Raw genomic sequence first — 20,185 nt, 5'->3', positions numbered from 1 at the left:
AGGGTCGCACAGGCAGGAGTGACAGAGCTGGGGCACATCCCCCGGCTCCTCCAAACTGTGAGGGAAGGAGCCAAGCAGCTCTCTTCTGATAGAAACTTGTCCTCTAGGAAAATGCATGGCAGAGGCTCACTGGTTCCTTCTCCTGTCATGACCACGTGGAGTGGATCTGAGAAGCACACGTCTGCCATCTCTCTTTGGCTCTATGATAATAACCGCAGCTTGGCTGAGTGAGGATTAAGAGCTGCGTGCTGCACGTTATTTCATCAATTCCCTCAGCGGCTCCGTGAAGTAGGAACCACCATTTGCCCCATTTTATTGAAGAGGAAACGGAGGCTCAGGGCATTAGGAAGACTTGCCCCAGATCACCCAGCGACTGAATGCGGTGCACTCACCCAGGTGGGTTTCACTTCAGAGCCCAGACCGGTCGCCGCTGCCTCCTGCTTTCTGCAACCCCCCCAAAGAGCTGGGGACCCTCCTCTCCCCCAGCTCTCCTCTCTCCCAGGCTGCATCCACGCCTCACGCTTCCTATCTCTCTTTTCCCTTACCCCGCATCTTTTGGATCTTGCTCTAGTTCCACACCTTGAGCTAGTCTCCCTGATCTCCGGCAGGAGACAAGCCCTTGCCCCAGCTCTGCTGCCCTCAGGCCAGCAGGCGACCAGGCTACTTCACAGCTCTGGACTTCAGTTTCTGTAAAATGGAGGTATAATGGCTAGTCTGCACTCTGGGGTGTTGGTCAAATGAGTCATCAACGACAACACCTACTGCTTCTGTTGCTACTATGAGCAATCACAATATTTAATGAGTGCTTACTATGTGCTCTGCATGGACCGGTGCTCTGCAGGCATGGGTAACTAGCGGATAAATGATGGAAAGGGGTGAACTAAGGGACGTGAGTGTTTCTGAGGTTCCTCTTAGCTGCTGTTCCCTCCCCTATTCCTATTCCTCTCCTATTTCTATATCCTATTCCTTTTCTATCCCCGCGGAGCCTGGCCATGAGTGGAGTGCCACGTCTCAGAGCCCATGGAACGAGAAAGCTGCCAGATAACAGAGGTAGTGGTTGAGTAAGGCGACCCTGTCCCTCGAAGATGTAGCTGTGTCACTCCTCACAAATGGATAGGCCACAAGTCAGTGTTACATGAGGGAACCTAAAAACCATCCCCTAGGTAACCTCTGGGAACCATGCACCTCCTGTTTCCAATTATTTTATTTTATTTATTTATTTTTGGCTGTGTTGGGTCTTTGTCGCTGTGTGCGGGCTTTTCTCTAGTTGTGGCGAGTGGGAGCTACTCTTCGTTGCGGTGTGCGGGCTTCTCATCGCAGTGGCTTCTCTTGTCGCGGAGCACAGGCTTTAGGCGCGGGGGCTTCGGTAGTTGTGGCTCACGGGCTCAGTAGTCGTGGCTCGCGGGCTCCAGAGTTCAGGCTCAGTAGTTGTTGTGCACGGGCTTCAGTAGCTGTGGCTCGTGGGCTCTAGGGCACAGGCTCAGTAGTTGTGGCGCATGGGCTTAGCTGCTCGCGGCATGTGGGATCTTCCCGGACCAGGGCTCGAACCCGTGTCCCCTGCATTGGCAGGTGGATTCTCAACAACTGCGCCACTGGGGAAGTCCCCTGTTTCCATCTTACAACAACATTTGACAGATTTGTGGAAGGCCTGCTCTTGCCTCCCTTGGCCCCTCCAGTCCCCTTCACTCTGCACCTGGGTTTATCCCACCGAGAAGACCCCCCTGGCCAGGGGGAACAGCCCTTGTTGGAACAGTTCAATTCTAGGTCCCTAGCGGGGCGGCAGGGCTAGTATGATGTCGCTGGTCTCCACTCACAGGCCCAGTGCCCTGGTCGTTGCCTTTCTCTGACCGTCACGTGAGATGAGAGTGGGCACAGAGGTAACTCTGCTTCCTCAGGGCAGGCCCTGGCATCCTCTACCTCTTTCTTTTCTGCTCTGGAGGCATGTGATGAGAACACAGCCTGGCTCTATAGGCCCTGGGAGGGCCTTCTCCGTATCTCACGCTGTCCCTCCCTCTCTAGCTCCAGGACTCCACGTGCCCCTCCTACTGCCCACCTTGCTCCCTCTCTTCCTCTGCCTCAGGTGGGAGAGGCCTGCATCCCCCTGGAGTGGTAAGTTCCAAGACTTGGGTGCAGCACAGGGAAGCAGGCAGAGCCACCTTCTTCAGGCTGGCTTTGGTTCAAGGCTGTGCCATCCGAGAGCTGGCTGGGGTGAGCACAGTCCCCATGTGGTCCAGCTTGTCTCCCTGGAGTTCTGTGTCAGGGTTTGGGGCCAGAGGCTCTGCTGATCATAAAGGACCACTTTGCCAGCATCAACTGTGCAAACATCTCCTCGGGGACTTGTAAGGAGGTGGGAGCCTGGGCCAAGGCAGGAGAGAAGTGGTCCTGGGTCTCCAGGCTGCAGAGGACTCATCTTACAACTGCAAACCACAAAATATTCCCAGGGTGAACTTAATGAGGAAAAGTGCAATGACGTAACACAATACTCCGTTTACGGCGATTTCAGTGAATAATGTTCTCTGTGTTTTCATCCACACTTGCCAAGCGTTTATGGAGAGATTTGTGCTTGGAATGGACATCAGTGAAATCCTAGCTTATTAATAACTTATGGGATATAACTAAGTTTCTGTTAGTTTCCACAGCTTGTGGACTTTTGCCAAACTGGTGGGTATTTTTTCAGGTGGTCTAACTTGGTGATGAGGAATAAGCAGACATCAGAAAGACAGGCGGCCTGCCACCAGAGGGGCTGACGCTGAGCCATGGCAAGAGGATCCAACAAGTGGATGGGAGAGGGTGGGGATGGTGAGACAGCGTGAACAAAGAAAAAAGAAAGAGTGAGCTTGACCCCAAGGCCTCTCTCTGTGGTCCACACCATCCGGGAGGTGACCCTACTGTTTCCTCTTGTGGACAAGCCTGAAGTCAGACAAGCCACCTGCTTCACTTGGCAGGGGCTGTCAAGTGGTGTGGATTCGATTCCACTGCCCCTGCCGTTTCATCTCTTCATTGTCACCATCCCCTGGCCCATTCATCCCATAGGACCTTGAAGTGGGGGTCAGGTCAAGGGTTTGCAAAGTCACAGGGCCACCAGGTGGGACTGAGCAAGGTAAGTGTGCATGGAGATGGGAGAGTGGGGAGAGAAGATGAGAGTGCGGTGCCGGAGCCAGAACAGGGTGAGGGGCATCAGTGGGAGCTTGAGGTGGTGACAGTGATGGGAGATGAGTTCTGAATAGTGGTACTGATCCAGTGTAGATGTGTTTAGGATAATGGGAAAGCGGTAGAAAAGTAATTACTCTTAGAGGAAGGAAGGAAACTAGTTGAATCCCGAGAGGGTCTGGGAGCAGAGGCATATCTAACGCTCAGATTTGATTTTTAAATACCAGCCAAAGGAATCAAGCCTCCTTGGAAAAATGGCAGATTCCAAGGGAAAGTATAACATGAGCTTGGGGGCATCTTCTTGTGCCAGAAAGGAAGGAAGTGCTGAAAGAGAGATGGAGAAAAGTCCCACGGATACAAAAACCCACTGGCCAAATCTGGGACAATTTGAGCATCAAAAGAAATAACTCTTAACACTACTAGAACACATTGATTAAATAGGAATCCATGGGTCAACACGAATAGAAATAAATGAGAATAAATAAATGAGGACAAGGGAAAGCTTTCGTTACAGTAGGATGCCAACTAATAATTGTAGAGGAATGATGGAATTAGAAAATGACCACTTGGCCCTTGTCACAGGGATACTTAGTTCAGCAGAGAAACATCAATAGGTGTGAATGTTTGATGAAGGGTGGAATGTTTACAAAGTCTAAAAGTATCTCCCCACAAGATATTAATTAATTACAAAGGGATAAAACAGCAACCTGGCAGACACATCTTTAATCAAGTGATCAAAGTGAACATCACCAGCAAAGGGACAATCTAAATCATGCACCTAGTAGGATGCTATGAAAAGAACACAGCATCACTTCTGTGATATTCCTGCCAAAGATGCAGAATCTGAATCTAACCATGAGGAATCGTCAGACAAACCCAAGGACTAGTCTACCAAAGATCTGGCCTGTTGTCTTTATAAAGAACTATACCAGATTGAAGGAATCAAAGGAGATGCGACAACTAAATGTAGCATGTGATTCTGAACGGAATCCTTTCTCTGTAAAGGATATAATCGGGACAACTGGCAAAACTGAAGGTCTGCAGGTTAATGGTAGTCATGTATTAATGTTCATTTCCTAATGCTCTTATTGTGGCTATGTAGGAGACTGTCCTTGTTTGTAGGAATTACATGTTGAAGTACTTGGGGGTGATGGGGCATCATGTCAACAACTGCTCTCAAATGGTTCAGGAAAAAGAGTTATTTTTAGTATTCTTACAACTTTTTGGTAAGTTTGAAATCATTTCAAAGGAAAAGGAAAAAGTTTTAAGAAGTTATTAAACATCTACTAAGAGTCAGGCATCTTCACTCAGTGCTGTGGTTGAAAGCTAGGCTTTGCAAAATGTGCTGTGTGTATGCCATGGAATATTATACAGCCTTAAAAATGATGGAAATTCTGACACATGCTGCAATATAGATGCACCTTGAGGACATTATGCTGAGTGAAATAAGCCAGTCTCAAAAAGATAAATATTGTACGATTTCACTTACATAAGGTACCTAAAGTAGTCAGACTCCTGAGACAGAAAGTAGAATGGTGGTTGCCAGGGGTTGGGGGAGGGGGAATGGGGAGTTATTGTTTAATGGGTATAGAGTTTCAGTTGGGCAATATAAAAAGTTCTGGAGATGGATGGTGGTGATGTTTGCATAACAAGATGAATGTACTTAATGTCACTGAAAAAATGGTTGAGATGGTAAATTTTATCATATGTATATTTTGCCATAATAAAAGAAATTGGAGAGGGGAAAAAAAGCTAGGCTTTGGAGGTGAACAGCTTCTCAGCTCTGACACTTGTTACTGAGATCTCAGGTGAGTGCTTGTTTCTTTCTTTGTTACTGGTGACAAGGACACTGTCTTCATAGTGCAGAGTCAGAGACCCCATGGGGGAGCCCTTCATGTAGCGGCTGTAGTGGACAGCACAGAGCAAGTTCTCAAAACAGACGACCTCCTCTTATTCTGATCGTTATGCATCACTGACTCCATAACTCCACAGGGTGGCTGCCGTTTTCCCCACTACCCCTCCTCCCACCTCCAAGACTTGTGGACTATTCAGCCCCCGGCCCACTATCTCCCCCTTCCTAGGAACTTCTTCTGTGGGCAGTTAGAGAGGTGGAGTGTGTCCCAGCTGAAGACAGATATGAAAACTTACGTGCTTATATATGCACAGACTGTCTCTGGAGAGGTCTGTATAGACCGGATAACAGCGAGGGTATCTGGAAGCCTGGAGGGACACAGTGGGAAACTTCTGTTAAACCCATTTGTACCCTTGGGATGTCTTCCCACATACAAGCATTATTCCTTTAAATCAATAAGATAATTAGCTGGCTCAATCAATCAAACAAATTACCCAAAGAGGGGCCCTCAATGACAACTGAGTTCCTTTTGGAGGACCTGTCTTTAGGCAGATAAGAGGAGTTCAGAGAAAGCCTCTCCCTGCATTTGCTCTTTTTCAAGGGCCTACAGCTCAAAGTAGTCAGTGTACTAAAGCAGCTTATTTTGTGGAGGCACGTCCTCAACTCCCACGGTCATAGTTTGGAGCGGCATATTCTGCTATCCTTCACTCTCATTTACAAAACGTTAAGCTACGTACACTGATTAGTTCCCCACATAAGGCTTCTTCTGGCCTTGGCTTGGGAGACTGCCTCTTGGGGCACCTCTGAGAGGCTTCTGAGAACACTGGGTGCTGGTTTCTGCCTGCTTCCTCCTTGCACCTCACCCGCCTCTCCATGCTGTCTACATCCTGTCACCCTCATGCGTCCTCGGGTGGTTCTATGTAGACACCCAGACAGGGATGTGAGGGAACCGCAGGCACCCTTCCTATCTTGAAAATTCTAGAACCAAAATCGGGTAGCTTAACAATCTAGTCTCATGGAAAATGAAGGTCTAGAAGACAGCTAAAGAGCTGTTTTTGAATAATTTAAAATAATCACAAGATAATGACCCTCTAGGGCAAGTATTTCCAACTCAAATGTCCTCAGGGGCCAGCAGTGTGATGGAAATGGGTGAAGCCAGCCAGTGGCATCTGCATGTCCCACTCATCTGAAATGGTGAGCTGCTCTCAAACTTGGGCTGTTTGTTAGCCAGTGGGAATATGAAAGTGTTTCCAAACCTTGACATTCTCCTTTAGGAGCCAGAAATACAAATCTATATGGAAATCTCCCCATTTAAAAATATCGGTAATTGGGCTTCCCTGGTGGCGCAGTGGTTGAGAGTCTGCCTGACGATGCAGGGGACACGGGTTCGTGCCCCGATCCGGGAAGATCCCACATGTCGCAGAGCGGCTGGGCCTGTGAGCCATGGCCGCTGAGCCTGCGCATCCGGAGCCTGTGCTCCGCAATGGGAGAGGCCACAGCAGTGAGAGGCCTGCGTACTGCAAAAAAAAAAAAAAAAAAAAAAAGTTGTGACAATAGTCACAACTCCTTGGCCAATAGAACATGGTTAGAGGGCACAGCAGAGCAGCCTGTCAGCTGGCAAACTCTGCCCTGCGACATGCACTTGAGTGAGGGGAGCAAAGGTTGGCTAGAACTAAGGGCATGTGTTGAGAAGTAGAAGGAGGTCAAGTTGATTTGATTTGGGCCTACCTGTGGAATGAGGGGAGGATCCCGGAGGACTGACAAGCTGGGACTTGTTCTGTTAAGTAATAGGGCGGCAGAGTAGCAAACGGCGAGGCGGACGGGGAAACATGGGCTTTGAATTCAGAGAGGCTTGGCTTCAAACCTTGCTTCCCTATTTAATAGCTGTGTAATAATGAGTAAGATGCTTCACCTCTCTGAGTCTTGGTTTCCTCATCCATAAAACGGAGGATAGATCCTACCTAACAGGGTCATGAGAATTAAATGAAGTTGTGCCTATGAAAATGTCTACCACCTCGTAGGTGCCTAGTTCACTTGCTTCTTCCTTTCAAAGGTTTGTGAGTGAGGACGATACTTGATGAAAGCAGTGTTTCAGGAGGAATGGCCAAATGGCAGCTTGGAGACTGGAGTCAGAAAGACTGGCTAGGTCTCAGGCGGTGTGACCAGTTTGAGAAGACAGGTAATTATTACTGCACGGCCTTGGAGTTGAGCCCATCCCCAGGGACAAGACCATAAAAGCTGACCCCCCGGCTCCTCCACGGGTAAGGTGATGGACAGTGTGCAACGCATAGTGCTAAAGACAGCTTGGCTGCGCCAGCTTTCCTGTCTGTTTCCCACCCCATCTTCCGCAGCCTTAGGGCAGCCGGGTGAGCCAGAGCCTGGCCTCTTGCCAGCGCTGATCCAGACGTGAGTTTTGAGCCCAAACCTCAGTGCCAGCCTCAGGCACCAGCCAGGCCCTGACCTTTGCTGGGTCCCTGCACATCTCTCCTCTAACTTTAGGAGCCACTGAAGGCCTTTCTGCAGAGTTCCTGGTAAAATTCTGAGCTGCTAAGCAAACTCATCTTCAGAAGATGGCTGATAGCTTTTGAAAGCTAAGGAGGTTTAAATTACATGCAGACATTTCTAAGCCAAAATGGCCAAAACGCACAGTCCTTGCAAGGGACTAATGGGAGAATTAGCCAAAAAAAAAAAAAGAGAGAGAGAGAGAGATGAGAGTCTTGTGCCTCAGGAGCAGAAGAGACACTGATTTTATACACTATGTAGACATTATGTTTATCCACTAATATAATTAAACCATCATTACCAGTCAGCAGCACTGACTTTCCAAAGTTTTCCTAAAGTGAAAATGATTTTTAGTGTGCATCAGAATCATCTGGAAGGCTTGTTGGCCCCTCCTCCAAGTCTCTGAATCAGTAGATTTGGGATCAGGGCTGCATTTCTAACAGTTCCAGGGTGATACTGATGATGCTTGCTGGTGGTTGGGTGGTATGCTTTCAGAAGCACTGCTGTAATGAATCTGCTAGTATTTATTCAGTCCACAGTGCTAATGAGTGTTCCAGAATGCATGGGAATCCCGACATCCATCCCCTGAGTAAACAGAAGTTAATGTTAAACAACAGAAATAGGATAAAACAACGATTGAAAATCTGATCTAGGAGCCACAAACTTCACTACAAGCCAGGAAGGAGTTAGACAGTCATGACTAGGTGGACATGGTGGTTTGGCAATACCAGTCAAGCACTGAGGCTAGTAACTGGGAACACGCTGGGGGCAATCGTCTCCAGTAGTAATTGTAGACACTGCCCCAGGTCAAAGAAATGGACTACAAAAATGAGCATGGGGTTCTTCTTATCACCGTGACTCTAAGGCTTTTGATGGCTTCTAAAGGTTGGTAATATTTGGTGATGTCTTACAAAGGCTAGTTCTGTGCTTCACGAGGTTTTTGCAAACGGCACTGGTTTTTCCAACTATAGGGAGAGAAGCCTTGAGGTCCGAGACAACTAGTTTCTTGTTTAGGAGTGAATATAGCAAGGGTGTTTCAGGATGAGATATTTTTGGGTGGCCTCATCCTCCTCAGGGAGGAATTCTTCTACTTTATCTCAGAACACACGAATTGTCTAGGCTCTGCACACCTAACCTAATACACAAGCATGAGGACTCCACTGAGAATGGAAATAGGCTTCGCGGGTGACCCATTATTAAGGAGAGAGCAGAGGTGGCTCTGGGCTCCCCAGCCCCTCTGGTGCTGTTTGTCTGGTCTCCTTTTCCCGGCCTGCCGATCTAACCACGTTTACTCAAGGGCATATGGGCACTACTTCCATCTCACCTTGGCTCAGCTAAGAGTCAAAGCCAGCCCTCTGTCCCAAAAGCAGTGATGAGTTTAGTTACTCCTGTCATCTGATGATTTCATTTGAAAAAATTACCTCTAGTCTACAGTGACTTAGTGGATATAACACTGATTTTAAAAAAAAGAACAAAACTCCTTGGTATCTTGGCATATTTAACATTCTGTGAAAATTATGGTGTTTCTCATCAACTGGTACACTCTTCTCTAGTAATGGAAAAAAAGAGAACTGAGATGGACGAGAAACTGTCCGCCAAAAAGCATACACAACAGTCACTTGGGCATTTGTGGGCAGAAGGCCACCTTCCCTGGGTTGCTCTATTCTGCCCTGTCACTGGGTTGAGGTCAGTGTTGGATGGGCAGGATTTTGGCCGGGTTGACAGAAAGGGGCTCTGCTGAGGCCTCCCTCCGGTGGCAGAGGCCTCCCAGGGAAGGAGGCTCATGGTCTTGAAGAGGGGACACTAGTCTGAGAAGCTTCCTTGCAGAGCATAGGACTGGTAAGACTGGTCATTCCATGTTTACCTATTAGCGGAGTGAAGAGGACTAGAGGGGCCCTTCTCCGGGTACTGAGGGCTTGGTAGTTGAATCCCAAACTGAAAAGGACACCAACCTGTTTCAGCTGGAAGCAGAACACACTTTAGAAGTAACTGCCGCCTGCCCTAAACATGTGGCCAGCTTGCTTTTAAACTCAGGGCACATGTTGCCCGAACATCTTGCTAAATATGGAAGTGCAGTCCTAACTTACAGGTATTGATGGTAAAGGTGCAAGTCTAAACAGGTTAAAGTTTGAGTAACAATATCCAGGAGTAGACTCAACTAAAAACGAAAGACACTTAGTTGAAGTAATTTTTGGTATCATCCTAGGCTTGGGATGCAAAATGCCGAGTCATCACCTGGAACCTGTCAGAAACACTCTCAGGTCCTCCCAGGACTTCTGAATCAGATTATGCATTTTTTTCTTAAAATCCCCAGGTGACACTTCCACAAACAAGTTTGGGAAACACTGATAGAACACGCTACGCTCAACTAAAGACTGGCATCAGGAATAGTCTGGGGAAGAGAGGAACGTCTTGCTCACTTCCGGCTACACCCACTAGCTGCAGGACGACGGTACTTCCAAGGCATGTCTACCAGTCCTTCACTGCCATTAAGTCGTGTTGTGCACAGGAATGGCATGCAGGCCGAGGAAAAAGGTTACACTGCGCACCTGGGGTCTAAGAATTAGTCGAAGCTTCAGAGTATCAAATGATTTAATTACAAAACTTAAGCCACTTATTAATTATTCACCTTTCTAAAAAACACAAACATGAGAATAAAATAAACACACCGAAGACTCACTAGCCCTTGCAGGATAGGAAGAAGCCCTGGACAGAGAGCCTGCAGGTATTTTTCCTTATACCTAAGTCTACATTTCCTCATGCATTCTAGGGTCCCATGTTTTGACACCTCTTACAGGGGAAAGGAAACGGAAGCTAAAGAGTCATGGACAAGAGGGTCACAACAACCTTAAAGCTATTTGATGCTAATGGCTTGTACACTCTTATTTGAAACTCTGAGAAACAGTATCAAATAAGCATTGTCAAATACCTACTCCTGGCTAACCTTTACTGTCATTCCTTGAAATTGCATCTTTGGGACTGGTTATGTTCCTTCATTGTAGCTGTTGCTTATCCCCAAGCACAAACCCTAAAATTCATACACAGTCTCTAAGTTCAAGTACAAAGGTTTGTTTCAGGACAACCCCAAGTTGATGTAGTGTTTCTTAATGTATCTGTAGTGTCTACTGGGTGTCACCCCTTGGACAGGCTGGCCAGACGGCAGCACGAGGTGGGGCCCACGTGGTCAATTCTCCTACTGGCCCACTTGCTCTCTACTTTATCTGGACACCGCCCCACAGTCAATGTTGAATTGTGAAGTCAGTGACGACCTTGGCCTGTCTTCACTCTGAAGTTGTACTCTTATGTAACTGAATCCAGTTCTTCACCATTAATTCAATGGAGCTTCCAAAACGTGTCAGGCATATTCTAAAAAGAAAAGATAATCATATCAAAATGTTAGTTTTGTGTTATGTTTAATTTTATGTCCCCAAAGGAATTAAACTAGAAAGACTTGAAATGAATGTTTTACACTCCATAATGGAATTGAGGTCTTCTCCTAATATAGATAGGTACAAAGGGACAATTCCTCTCGAGTGCCCCACGTGAGCCTGATGTTCTCACTTTGTTCACTCACTGATGCTTATTTTATTTATCAAAAGTAACAGACACCTTAAAGAATCTTACAAAGAGAACACTGAAGTAGAATGAGGGGATGAGGCACACCCTGATGGTTACCAACAATGGCTGAGTTAAGAGTCTGCCACTGCTTACTTGGTGATTGCTGATTATGTTTACCAATGTGTCCCAAGCTCTGCAAAAAGCATTGTTTTGTGCATCTAGAGCTGATTTTTAAAATTAAGTTTCAAATGTAAAAAAAGAAAGAAAGGAGTGCTCATAACAGAAGAATCCCACGGTAACTGACAGTGGTGAATTGAAATCCTTACTAAATACAAGGAAATCCAGCAGGGCTTAAAGCAGACTCTGAGTCCCATTTAGGATGCCACTTTAGAATGCATTGCTTGATTTTATATAAAAACTGTAAACCCAAGTTAACTCATGTCCAGGGGAGCGGCTCATTTAAACAATTTCAGAACAACAAGACTTTCATCTGAATTTGCCTTGTGCACACCAGTCATCCCAGGTGGTTTCTAATGAAACATCTATTCACAGCTTAAACGTTTAGCTCTGCTGGTACAGAAAATCATACTCATGGACACAGGAAAACATTACTAATTAGTTCTCAGTAAAAAATGACTCATAACAAAATGAAGTCCATTTGCAGTAAATACTTTTCTGAATAGACAAGAAACATGACCCTAAAAAATAGGCTTACTCCTTTTCTATCCATTTTCTGTATCTATAAGCCAGAGGTGAATGTTCCTGGACAAAAGATGGGATACTGGACCTTAGGAAGCATCCTGGGATGGAGCTGGAGGGTCCTGGCTTTCAGGCTCTGGAGGGGGTGCTGGCACAGCTTCCTTTTTCTGGGCCGCCAGGAACTCGTGAATTGCTCGTTCTATCTGTGGCCTGAAGATGTGGTTTAGTTTGGGATCCACCACCTGGGAAATAATTCTGTCCACTCCAGCTTCCAACATCCCTGACCTTGAGGAGACAAACAGGTCATTCCATTATTTAGCCTCCAAGTGTCATGAGAGAGCCCAATAAATGTCCACCTGGTCCAAAGTACAGCCCCTTGAAGGAGTTCTTTCACAGGGCGGTCCACTTACCACACAGGGCTCAAGCCATGATATCTTTAGAGGGCAATTCACGACCAGCAGCTATCATCACTCCTAATTCACCATCTCATCCACTCCCACCTCAACCTTGTACAAAAGAACCACACAAAACTGTCCCAAAGACAAAGAGCAAGTAACAATATGGCAGGAAAGATCCGACGGCTCGGGGAGAGTTGAAAACCTCAATCTGTCAAAGCCAGTAAGCCTCCCACTTGACTCCATTTCCTTCAATATCTATCCTCTCACAAGTCAACACAGGAGAAGCAGCCTCCAGCAGCAACCTGGCTAGTAAGCCCTAAATCTTATACAACACAAATCAGTCAGGGCTGGGAATGTTTACAGCATCACCAGCAACTCAACAAGGCCTTTGGCTGTGGTTGCTACCTATGACACATACTAGGCAACTTGGAAGCAAACAAGTAAACAGACAAGAAACAGACTGGTTCTCAGTCCCTAAGGGGCTAAAATACATCTCCAGTCCTTTCTGAAATAGAGCAAAAATTAGTCAAGATGTCTATATTCAAACACCAGGGGTGGGTAGTGAGGAAGATTATGGTCATAGGAAACAAATCTCATTTGAAGAGTTTGGAAAATAGTCCATGCAGGGTCAAACTGAATTGTTCTCCTCAAAGGATTAAAACAGTCAAATACCATCACAAGCATGGTGGACAGGTTTTACTTACTTTCCTTTAGACCTGAGTTCTTAGGCCATTCAAGCTTTTACTTGGGTAAAAATAGGTCCTGCAGTAATGGGGCAAATGGTGTGTCAGGAGACAACTGGGTGGACACACACAGTGATAAGTGAGATGAGAAACAGGCCTTGAACTGGTTAGGCTGAGTAGTGAATAAAGTGCTTCCTAGATCCAGTGGGAACTGACTGCTTATCAACGGAAAGCCTAGGTGTAAACAGGCCACCATTAGAGTACAGAGGCACTTTGGGGCAGACGCCAATAGACAATGTGTGCCCTTAGAGATGAGCACCGTGGAACACAGAGAGGTCAGCAGCAGGCCATGGGTCAGTGGGGAAGCAAAGTCACCTCTCCTTAGGCACAAGCCAATGGCTGTCCACCTACACCACCCCGCTTCCCAGGTCAGATTCACAGGGGTCTTTACTGGAGGTGAAAGCCTGACCAAGGAAAACAAAGTACCAAGAGTGTAGCTCCCTTTCTTGGAGATTTTAAAAGTGTTTGGAGAAAACAGGATCTTGTCAGGAGCCTAAAACAGAAGATGAAACGAACAAATATGCAATTAGAAGACTTATCAGTCATAATTAGGTTCAACAGTAGAGCCTGATTTCCTGTTAAGCCCTCCACGCTGCAGAACTGGGATACAGCTTCTGGACCTGAACAGCCAGGCCAGCCAGACAATGCTGAGGGCTGCGGTGTTTCATCTATAGGGTTAAGTAGCAAATCTTCACTTTAAAACTTCATTAGAATTTGCCTCAAATTCAAAATGTTAGCAAGAATCACATAGAAATGTCTCAGTATTACATCCAAATTCATGTTTTCAGGTTAAATACACTCTAGATCAAATCAAAAAGGAGGAAATATTTACATAGGTGGTAAAACTATGAAAAAAAAGCAAGGAAAGAATGACCATCCAACTCAGAAGTATGGTAACCTTCTGAGAGGAGGGAGGTATATCAAGAAAGGAGGGAAGCAGAGCCGGGGTGTTCTAGAGGGTGCTGGTAAGTTCTATTTCTCAACCTGGGTGGTGACTACAGGGATGTTCTAATTACTTGTTATACTGCATCTCTGTTCTAAGCACTTTTCTGTGTTACATTTCATATTAAAGGTATATAAAGAGAAGCGCCACATGCATACCTCAAGAATGACATTGTGTATCAGAAATTAACAGTAGTGTTGACAGTTTTCATACCATTAATGGCACCCTTTCAAATATTTGGTGTTTTGATTTAGTTTCTTAATATGCTTGCCAATCTTTTAGAAGGCAGGGTTAAAAAAAAAAGTTTCATCTGATTTGTTACTGCAGCTGTCAAATAGGTTTTTTGTAAGGATTAGCAATAACACATATAGGGACCAGTGCCAGACATGAAATAGTTGCTCAGTAAGCAGAAGCTATCGCCCCCTCCTCTCTGAAAGATCCCTGTGCCACAGTCTGCTCCCTAGAGAAACAGAAAGGCAATGGGTGATAAATCCAGAATGACAAGGCACTGGGCATCTTTTGGTATCATGCTTCTTCCCTAACTCCGAGAGCTTTTATAAATTTTAGTTTCATTTAAAAAGATTCAGATTTCATCAGCCATACAGCCACACTAAAAGTGCCAGCTTGTTAATAAGCATCGTTTTCTATTTTACAAAACTTATTTTGAAATTAGATATCCATAGAAAGTTGCAAAGAATTACATAGGGAGGTCCACGCACTCCTTTACCCAGCCACCCCGAATGCTTGTACTGTGCACAACTGTAGTACATCAAAGCCAGGAACACAGGAAAAAGGAAAAATTCTGTAACTATATGTGGTGATGGATGTTAACTAGACTTACTGTGGTGATCATTTCAAAATATATACAAATATTGAATCTTTATGTTTGAAACTAATTATACCTGAAACCAATATGCTGTATGTCAATTATACCTCCAAAAACAAAGGGGGTGGGGGCAAAAATCCAGAAAACCAGCACGGGTACTCTCCTGACCTCGGTTACATCTCAGTTACAGCTGCACTCATGTGCGTCTGCGTGGGTAGCTCTGCACAACCTTATCATGAGGAGCTTCATGTAACCACCACAATTAAGATACTCACCTGTACCCCACCCCCTTCACGCTACTCCTTTCTAGCCACACTCACCGTTCCCGACCCTAAGCCCTAGCAGTCACTAATCTATTCTCCATCCCTATAATTATATGTTAGTTCACGAATGTTACAGAAATGGAATCGTGCACCACTATCTTTTTGATACTGGGTCTTTTTTCACTCAGCACAATTCCCTGATATTTCTGTTTTTAAAGAGGAAGGCTTCACAGGCTTTTAGATATTCCAGGAGAGACAGTGGGTCAAGAAAACCTGAACATAAGCGCTGGTATTAAGAGCAAAAAAAGGATTCTGAATGGATTAGAAAAAGCTTATCTTAGGACACTGGATTTCATGAGCCACCACCACTTTTGTGCCAGTGACACTGACAAGTCACTTGGATGAGCAATCAGTAGCACCTCATTAACTAAGGTTCAGTTTGCTACTGTGAAGAATATACTTTAATAAGACTCCATGCCTTCCTGAAAGCTGCCATTTCTTCAAAGAGTATGAAATGTGTCTTACAGTTTGGAATATCTTTCCTGGTAGAGGTGTGCATGGGAGGCCTGTGTGGGTAGCAAGAATTTCAATTGAGTTCTTTGCTCACTTGAACCTTAACTTTAATAGGGGCGGGGCCTGCTGTAACTTGTATGTCATATTTGCTGGAAAGTACCATGCATCTTGACCAAACAGTGCCTTGCACTGGCCTTCTTGCGAGTCATGCTTGTGATTACTGCCTTTTCGCTCTCAATTCTGCTTACTTACTGAACCACACTCTGTCTCAGACCATTTCGCAATTGGTTTTTGTTCATCGTAGGATTCCACTCCTGCTTGTCCAGATGTGTTGACACAAAATTATCCACTTTCTGCCTCAGGTTTTGGTAAGCTGGCTAAAATATTAAAAAGAAGGGGCAACGTCAGAAGTTACATGCACCAAAGTTTTGGAAATTAGTCATTCAGAACACTGCTTTTCATAGAAACGCAGAATTTCAGGTCCTTAAATACACTCCCATCGTGTCCATGAAGATCACCACGCAGCATGGCAGAGCATGGATTAATGACCAACATGTGTGCCTGCTTTATGGTGGGTAGGTACAATGCCAGATGCTTTATTACCCCACTTACTTTTCAAATAGCTCTACGAGGGAGGTCCTATTGGCTCTCTCCTGCTCTCATGTTAGAGGATACAGGCTTAGAAAAAGTAAACAACTTGGCTACAAGGCTAAAATGTGGTAAAGCCAAGGTTAGACCCAGGCCGTTTCCAAATCAAAGGAAATGGGTTCTAGTCCAGCTCCATTGCTTACTAGCTCTCTGACTTTCGACAGGTCAGCCAACCTGAGTCTCAGTTACTTCTGTCTGTAAAACAAATATTACTGCCCTGCTTACCTCACAGGGTCTTCTTGGCAACAAGCAAGGCCTCAGGAAAGTTCTCCACATAAAATGAAGGGCCACCCAACCCTCAGCATGACTCATGAATGCGCACTGAAGTCAAAGCCTACGGAACACTGGGAAAGGCTAAAGGGAAGCAAAACTTAAGTCCCAAAAGGAGCTTGAGAGGCACTTATTGGTCTCAAATGTTCTAGACCCAACTAGGATCAGAACAAAATCAGAAAGGAACTTGATGAACACAAGGACTCCAGGTGAACATAAGGAATGCATGTTCTAAGCCTCCAAGACCTTCTGGCACCACTAGCTGTTCTTCTCCAAACCAGGTGTAGCAGCGTGCATTGCTGTTCACACTTCATTCCTCTCTCCTCCCACTATGGGCAGAGAATACTTCCCTACCCCAGTGACACTGCGTTTAGCAGTGTGATTTGCTCTGGCCAATGGAGTGTTAGTGACAAGAGGTCCTAAATGTGGCTGTGTCACCTGGCTTGGCTCTTGTACTCTGGTGACCTTTGATGAGGGCATATCCTTTGCAGCCCCTGTCCATTTGGCCTGGGACCTAGGATGAGCACACGGGCAGCAGACCTACCCCAACCCACAGCTTGGACCCAAGCCCAGGCCACCTACAGCTGAGCACCAAGCCTATCTAGATCAGAGGAACTTTAGCTGACTTGTAGCCCCATCAGCATGAGAACAAATGCTTGTTATAAGTCACTGAGATTTGGTTTATTATGTAGTGTTACTGTGACAAAAGTTTGCTAACAGTCAGGTAAATGAAACTGACAAAGGAATCAATAGGCCTCAACTCCATGAATGGGCTCTTCCCAAAGGCCATGACTCACAGACATGAAGACTCTCCACCAAACCTGGAGAGAGTAAGGCAGGGAGATGGGTGAGGACTAAAATTCACAGATACCCATGTACTGTCTGCCTAGCAACTCCTTTTTCCTGGTAACCATCTTCCCCTCTTCATTACCCACTACTGTGGGTAGGGCAGTGGGTGCCATGTTCTCCTGGCTACAGGGGTGGGTGCCTACCCATGTTGAGACAATGCAGACACTTCCTGGGATTTTTTGAACTGGAGCTGTTTCTAGAGGAAGAAGCTGTAAGATGTAACCAATAGATACTAGTAACCAAAGGGATGACTCTGCTCTGCAGTGACACTTAAAAGAGTTATGAAGAATAGGCATGAAAGACAGCCCTATCGGAGCATCCCTGGTTCCAAATGCATCCCTACCCTTCTGGCAGTTTGTTCATTCTATCTTTCCTTAGATCCCATGAGCCGACAGATTCTCCCCTTTGCTTACAGGAGTTAGAATTAGATTTGTAGCTTTTAACCATTAATCCTGATACTATACCTTCTATGATTCAAAATAACTCACCCAGTTTTAGATAGAAACAGTTCACAGGGAAAAGGACAAAGGACAGCTGTCACCACCAAACCTTAATAGACCCTGACAATATAGAATAACCCCTTCAGTTCATGAAGTGAAAGGACCTAATGTGCCTGCCACTAACATTTTATTATACTTACTATCACTATCTCCGTCTCTTCTTCACCTATCAGTTTGTTCTGTTTGTTTATATTTTGGATGCACTGCAAAGTAAATTACAAACACCATCAGTACACTTTTTATGTCTGTAGTCTGGGGTGGAGCCTAACAATATGTAAATCTGACAAGTTGTCAGGTGATGCTGATGATCCAGGGGTCGCACTTTGAGAACCACGGGACTAAAGCAACAAAGGATGTGCCTAAAACACACTATCTTCAAGAATTAAGACAACCAGGTGACTACCAGAAAGAACATCTATGGAGGTGTTAAGTGGTGAAGGCTCCAATTCCCCCTCCCCCAACAGATTCTCAATACCGATTTAAAGAAATGTATACTACATTGATTAAGCCACACAAAACCCAGTGAGACAAATGAAACATGAGTGGAGAACTTGCAATGGGAAGTTGAGAACACCCAGTACTGGGAAAGGTGAAAGCTCTGTCAATACGTACCTGGGAACCTTAAATAAGGAAAATTAAATACCCCATTTCAAGGACAGCACTTGTCCTTGAGTTTTTAATCTTGGAGAATAACAGCATACACCACTTACTATTTATACTATCTGGTCTACGTTTCAGTTTTCTACCCTAGAATACAATCTTTGAGGACTGGGTAGTGACTTGCTCCTTCCTGTATCCACAAACCCCATCAATAAATGTTTAATGGGTACGTGGACAAGGTCTTTCCCTATTTTTAAGGCCTAGTTTTAAGCTCACAAACTTGCTGTGAGGTACGCAAAAGATTTCCATGATAGGCTCAGAGAGGAGAAATCACTTCCCTCTAGCAGCCCATTCAGTAACAGAGCCTCCTAAGTCTTGTTGGAGAAGCTTCTGAAAAGGGAGTAAACGAATATTCCAGCAACTGCTGTTTGTCTGACACTTAACACACGTGACTTCACTGAATACAAATGAACCTTGGCAAGTAGGTAAAGTGAAACAGCATTGCACTACCTGTTGACTTGGTTGACCTATGGCATTAGGATCTAAAATAGGCACCAAATCCCTTTCAATCAATGATGGAGAACAAAATAGGGTGCTGGTTCTACAACAATGTACCTTAATTACCTGTGCATAGAAGTCTGCAAATCACTAAGCTAGAGAAAAGGAACAAATAGTTATTATAGGCTGATGATTGTGCATTCAAACCATTCACGCTTACTTACCTGGTTTTCTCCACTGTTTTTAACATACTGAGATTTGTTACTGAGGGCTTTAAAGGAGTCCCATCTTGGGAAAGACAGGAGATAGACAGACTGTGAAACCGGTATTGGATCCCCAAGTTGAGAGATGCGACTGGGCTAAGTCGCACCGAATAGTGATGGGGCTGGGAGCCGAACCCACGTGGGCATCCCTCAGAAAGCTTCCTATACTGCCCTAAGCGGTCTCCTCGCTGCTGAGATTTTTAAGGTGTCTTTTGTTTTCTCTCTCCTTTGGAAATGCGAAATGCAACCCTGGCAGCCTCCTGCCCAGCCCGGCCCGCCTGAGCCCAGGCGGCCTAATCTACCTTGGTGTCCACGTCGGCCAGGCAGTCCCGGCGGAAGCTGTCAAACAGCCCCCGGCTCTTGAGCTGCTCCACGATGAGCGCGATGAGCTGCGGGTCACCGGGAGGCAGTGAGGCCGGGTTGATGGGGCCGCCGCTCCCACCGGCCCCCGTCGCGCCTGTCGTCGCCCCCGTCGAGGCCTGGCCGGCGCCGCCGCCGCCCACCGCGCCGGTGCCACCCCCGCCCCCGCCGTCCGCCATGGCTGCGCCCCGGGCCCGCGAAGGAGACTGAATACGGATTCCTCTCAAGGACAGAGGGCCTGGGTCGTGTAGAGGTGGCCGAGGGGCCGGAGAAGGAGGAGGCGGCGGCGGGGGAGGAGGAAGGGGTGGCGGCGGCGACGGCAGCGGCGGCGGCGACGGCAGGCTCTGAGGCAGCAGAGGTGGTGGTAGAGGCGGCAGAAACCGCCCACCCCATCCAGGGCGCTCTCCGGGTGACGACACCGCCGACCTCTGCATTGTGGGGCAGGAGGTTTTCCGGCAGTCATCTCCGGCTTTCTTATAGGCAGAGGTCTGGCCGACGGAAACTACATCTCCCGGCAGGCTCCGGACTCTCGTCTCCAGTTTGCGGGGCAGTATGGGACTTGTAGGCTTAGACCCTCGTGATTGCTGCAGCCTGGGCTGGCCTTCCTCGCTCCGTTACTGCCCTCTCTCTTTAAATCAGCGCGTTCCCAAAGTGCCTGATTATAAGAATCGTCTGCTAGGCTGATTGAAAGTATAGATTCACAGGTTTGTCCCTTAGAGATTCTGATTCAATATTTCTGGGTCGGGGCCT

The 20,185-nt window shown here is 46.3% G+C and overlaps 1 protein-coding gene across 4 annotated transcripts; it reads right to left on the bottom strand.

The window, feature by feature from the left end:
• Window positions 1-7,376: 7,376 nt before the first annotated feature.
• On the bottom strand, window positions 7,377-19,829 carry BOD1 (biorientation of chromosomes in cell division 1). 4 transcript variants are annotated; one of them, XM_081231495.1, is made up of 6 exons: window positions 19,378-19,829; window positions 17,855-17,917; window positions 15,700-15,824; window positions 13,329-13,395; window positions 11,850-12,046; window positions 7,377-10,870 (listed from the first exon to the last, which is right to left on the bottom strand). In XM_081231495.1, the coding sequence occupies exons 1-5, from the start codon at window positions 19,612-19,614 to the stop codon at window positions 11,891-11,893; spliced, it is 648 nt and encodes a 215-aa protein (XP_081087621.1). In that variant the 5' UTR covers window positions 19,615-19,829; the 3' UTR covers window positions 7,377-10,870; window positions 11,850-11,890. The 4 variants fall into 4 exon arrangements, with proteins under 4 accessions (XP_081087621.1, XP_081087623.1, XP_081087624.1 ...); XM_081231497.1 differs by lacking the exon at window positions 17,855-17,917; XM_081231496.1 differs by lacking the exon at window positions 13,329-13,395 and having other exon boundaries at window positions 7,378-10,870.
• Between the last annotated feature and the right edge of the window lie 356 nt (window positions 19,830-20,185).

Source organism: Mesoplodon bidens (genome assembly GCF_964165515.1).
Source record: "Mesoplodon bidens genome assembly, chromosome: 4".
In the NCBI taxonomy this organism is placed as follows: domain Eukaryota; kingdom Metazoa; phylum Chordata; class Mammalia; order Artiodactyla; family Ziphiidae; genus Mesoplodon; species Mesoplodon bidens.
This window is presented reverse-complemented; position numbering and strand designations above follow the sequence as displayed.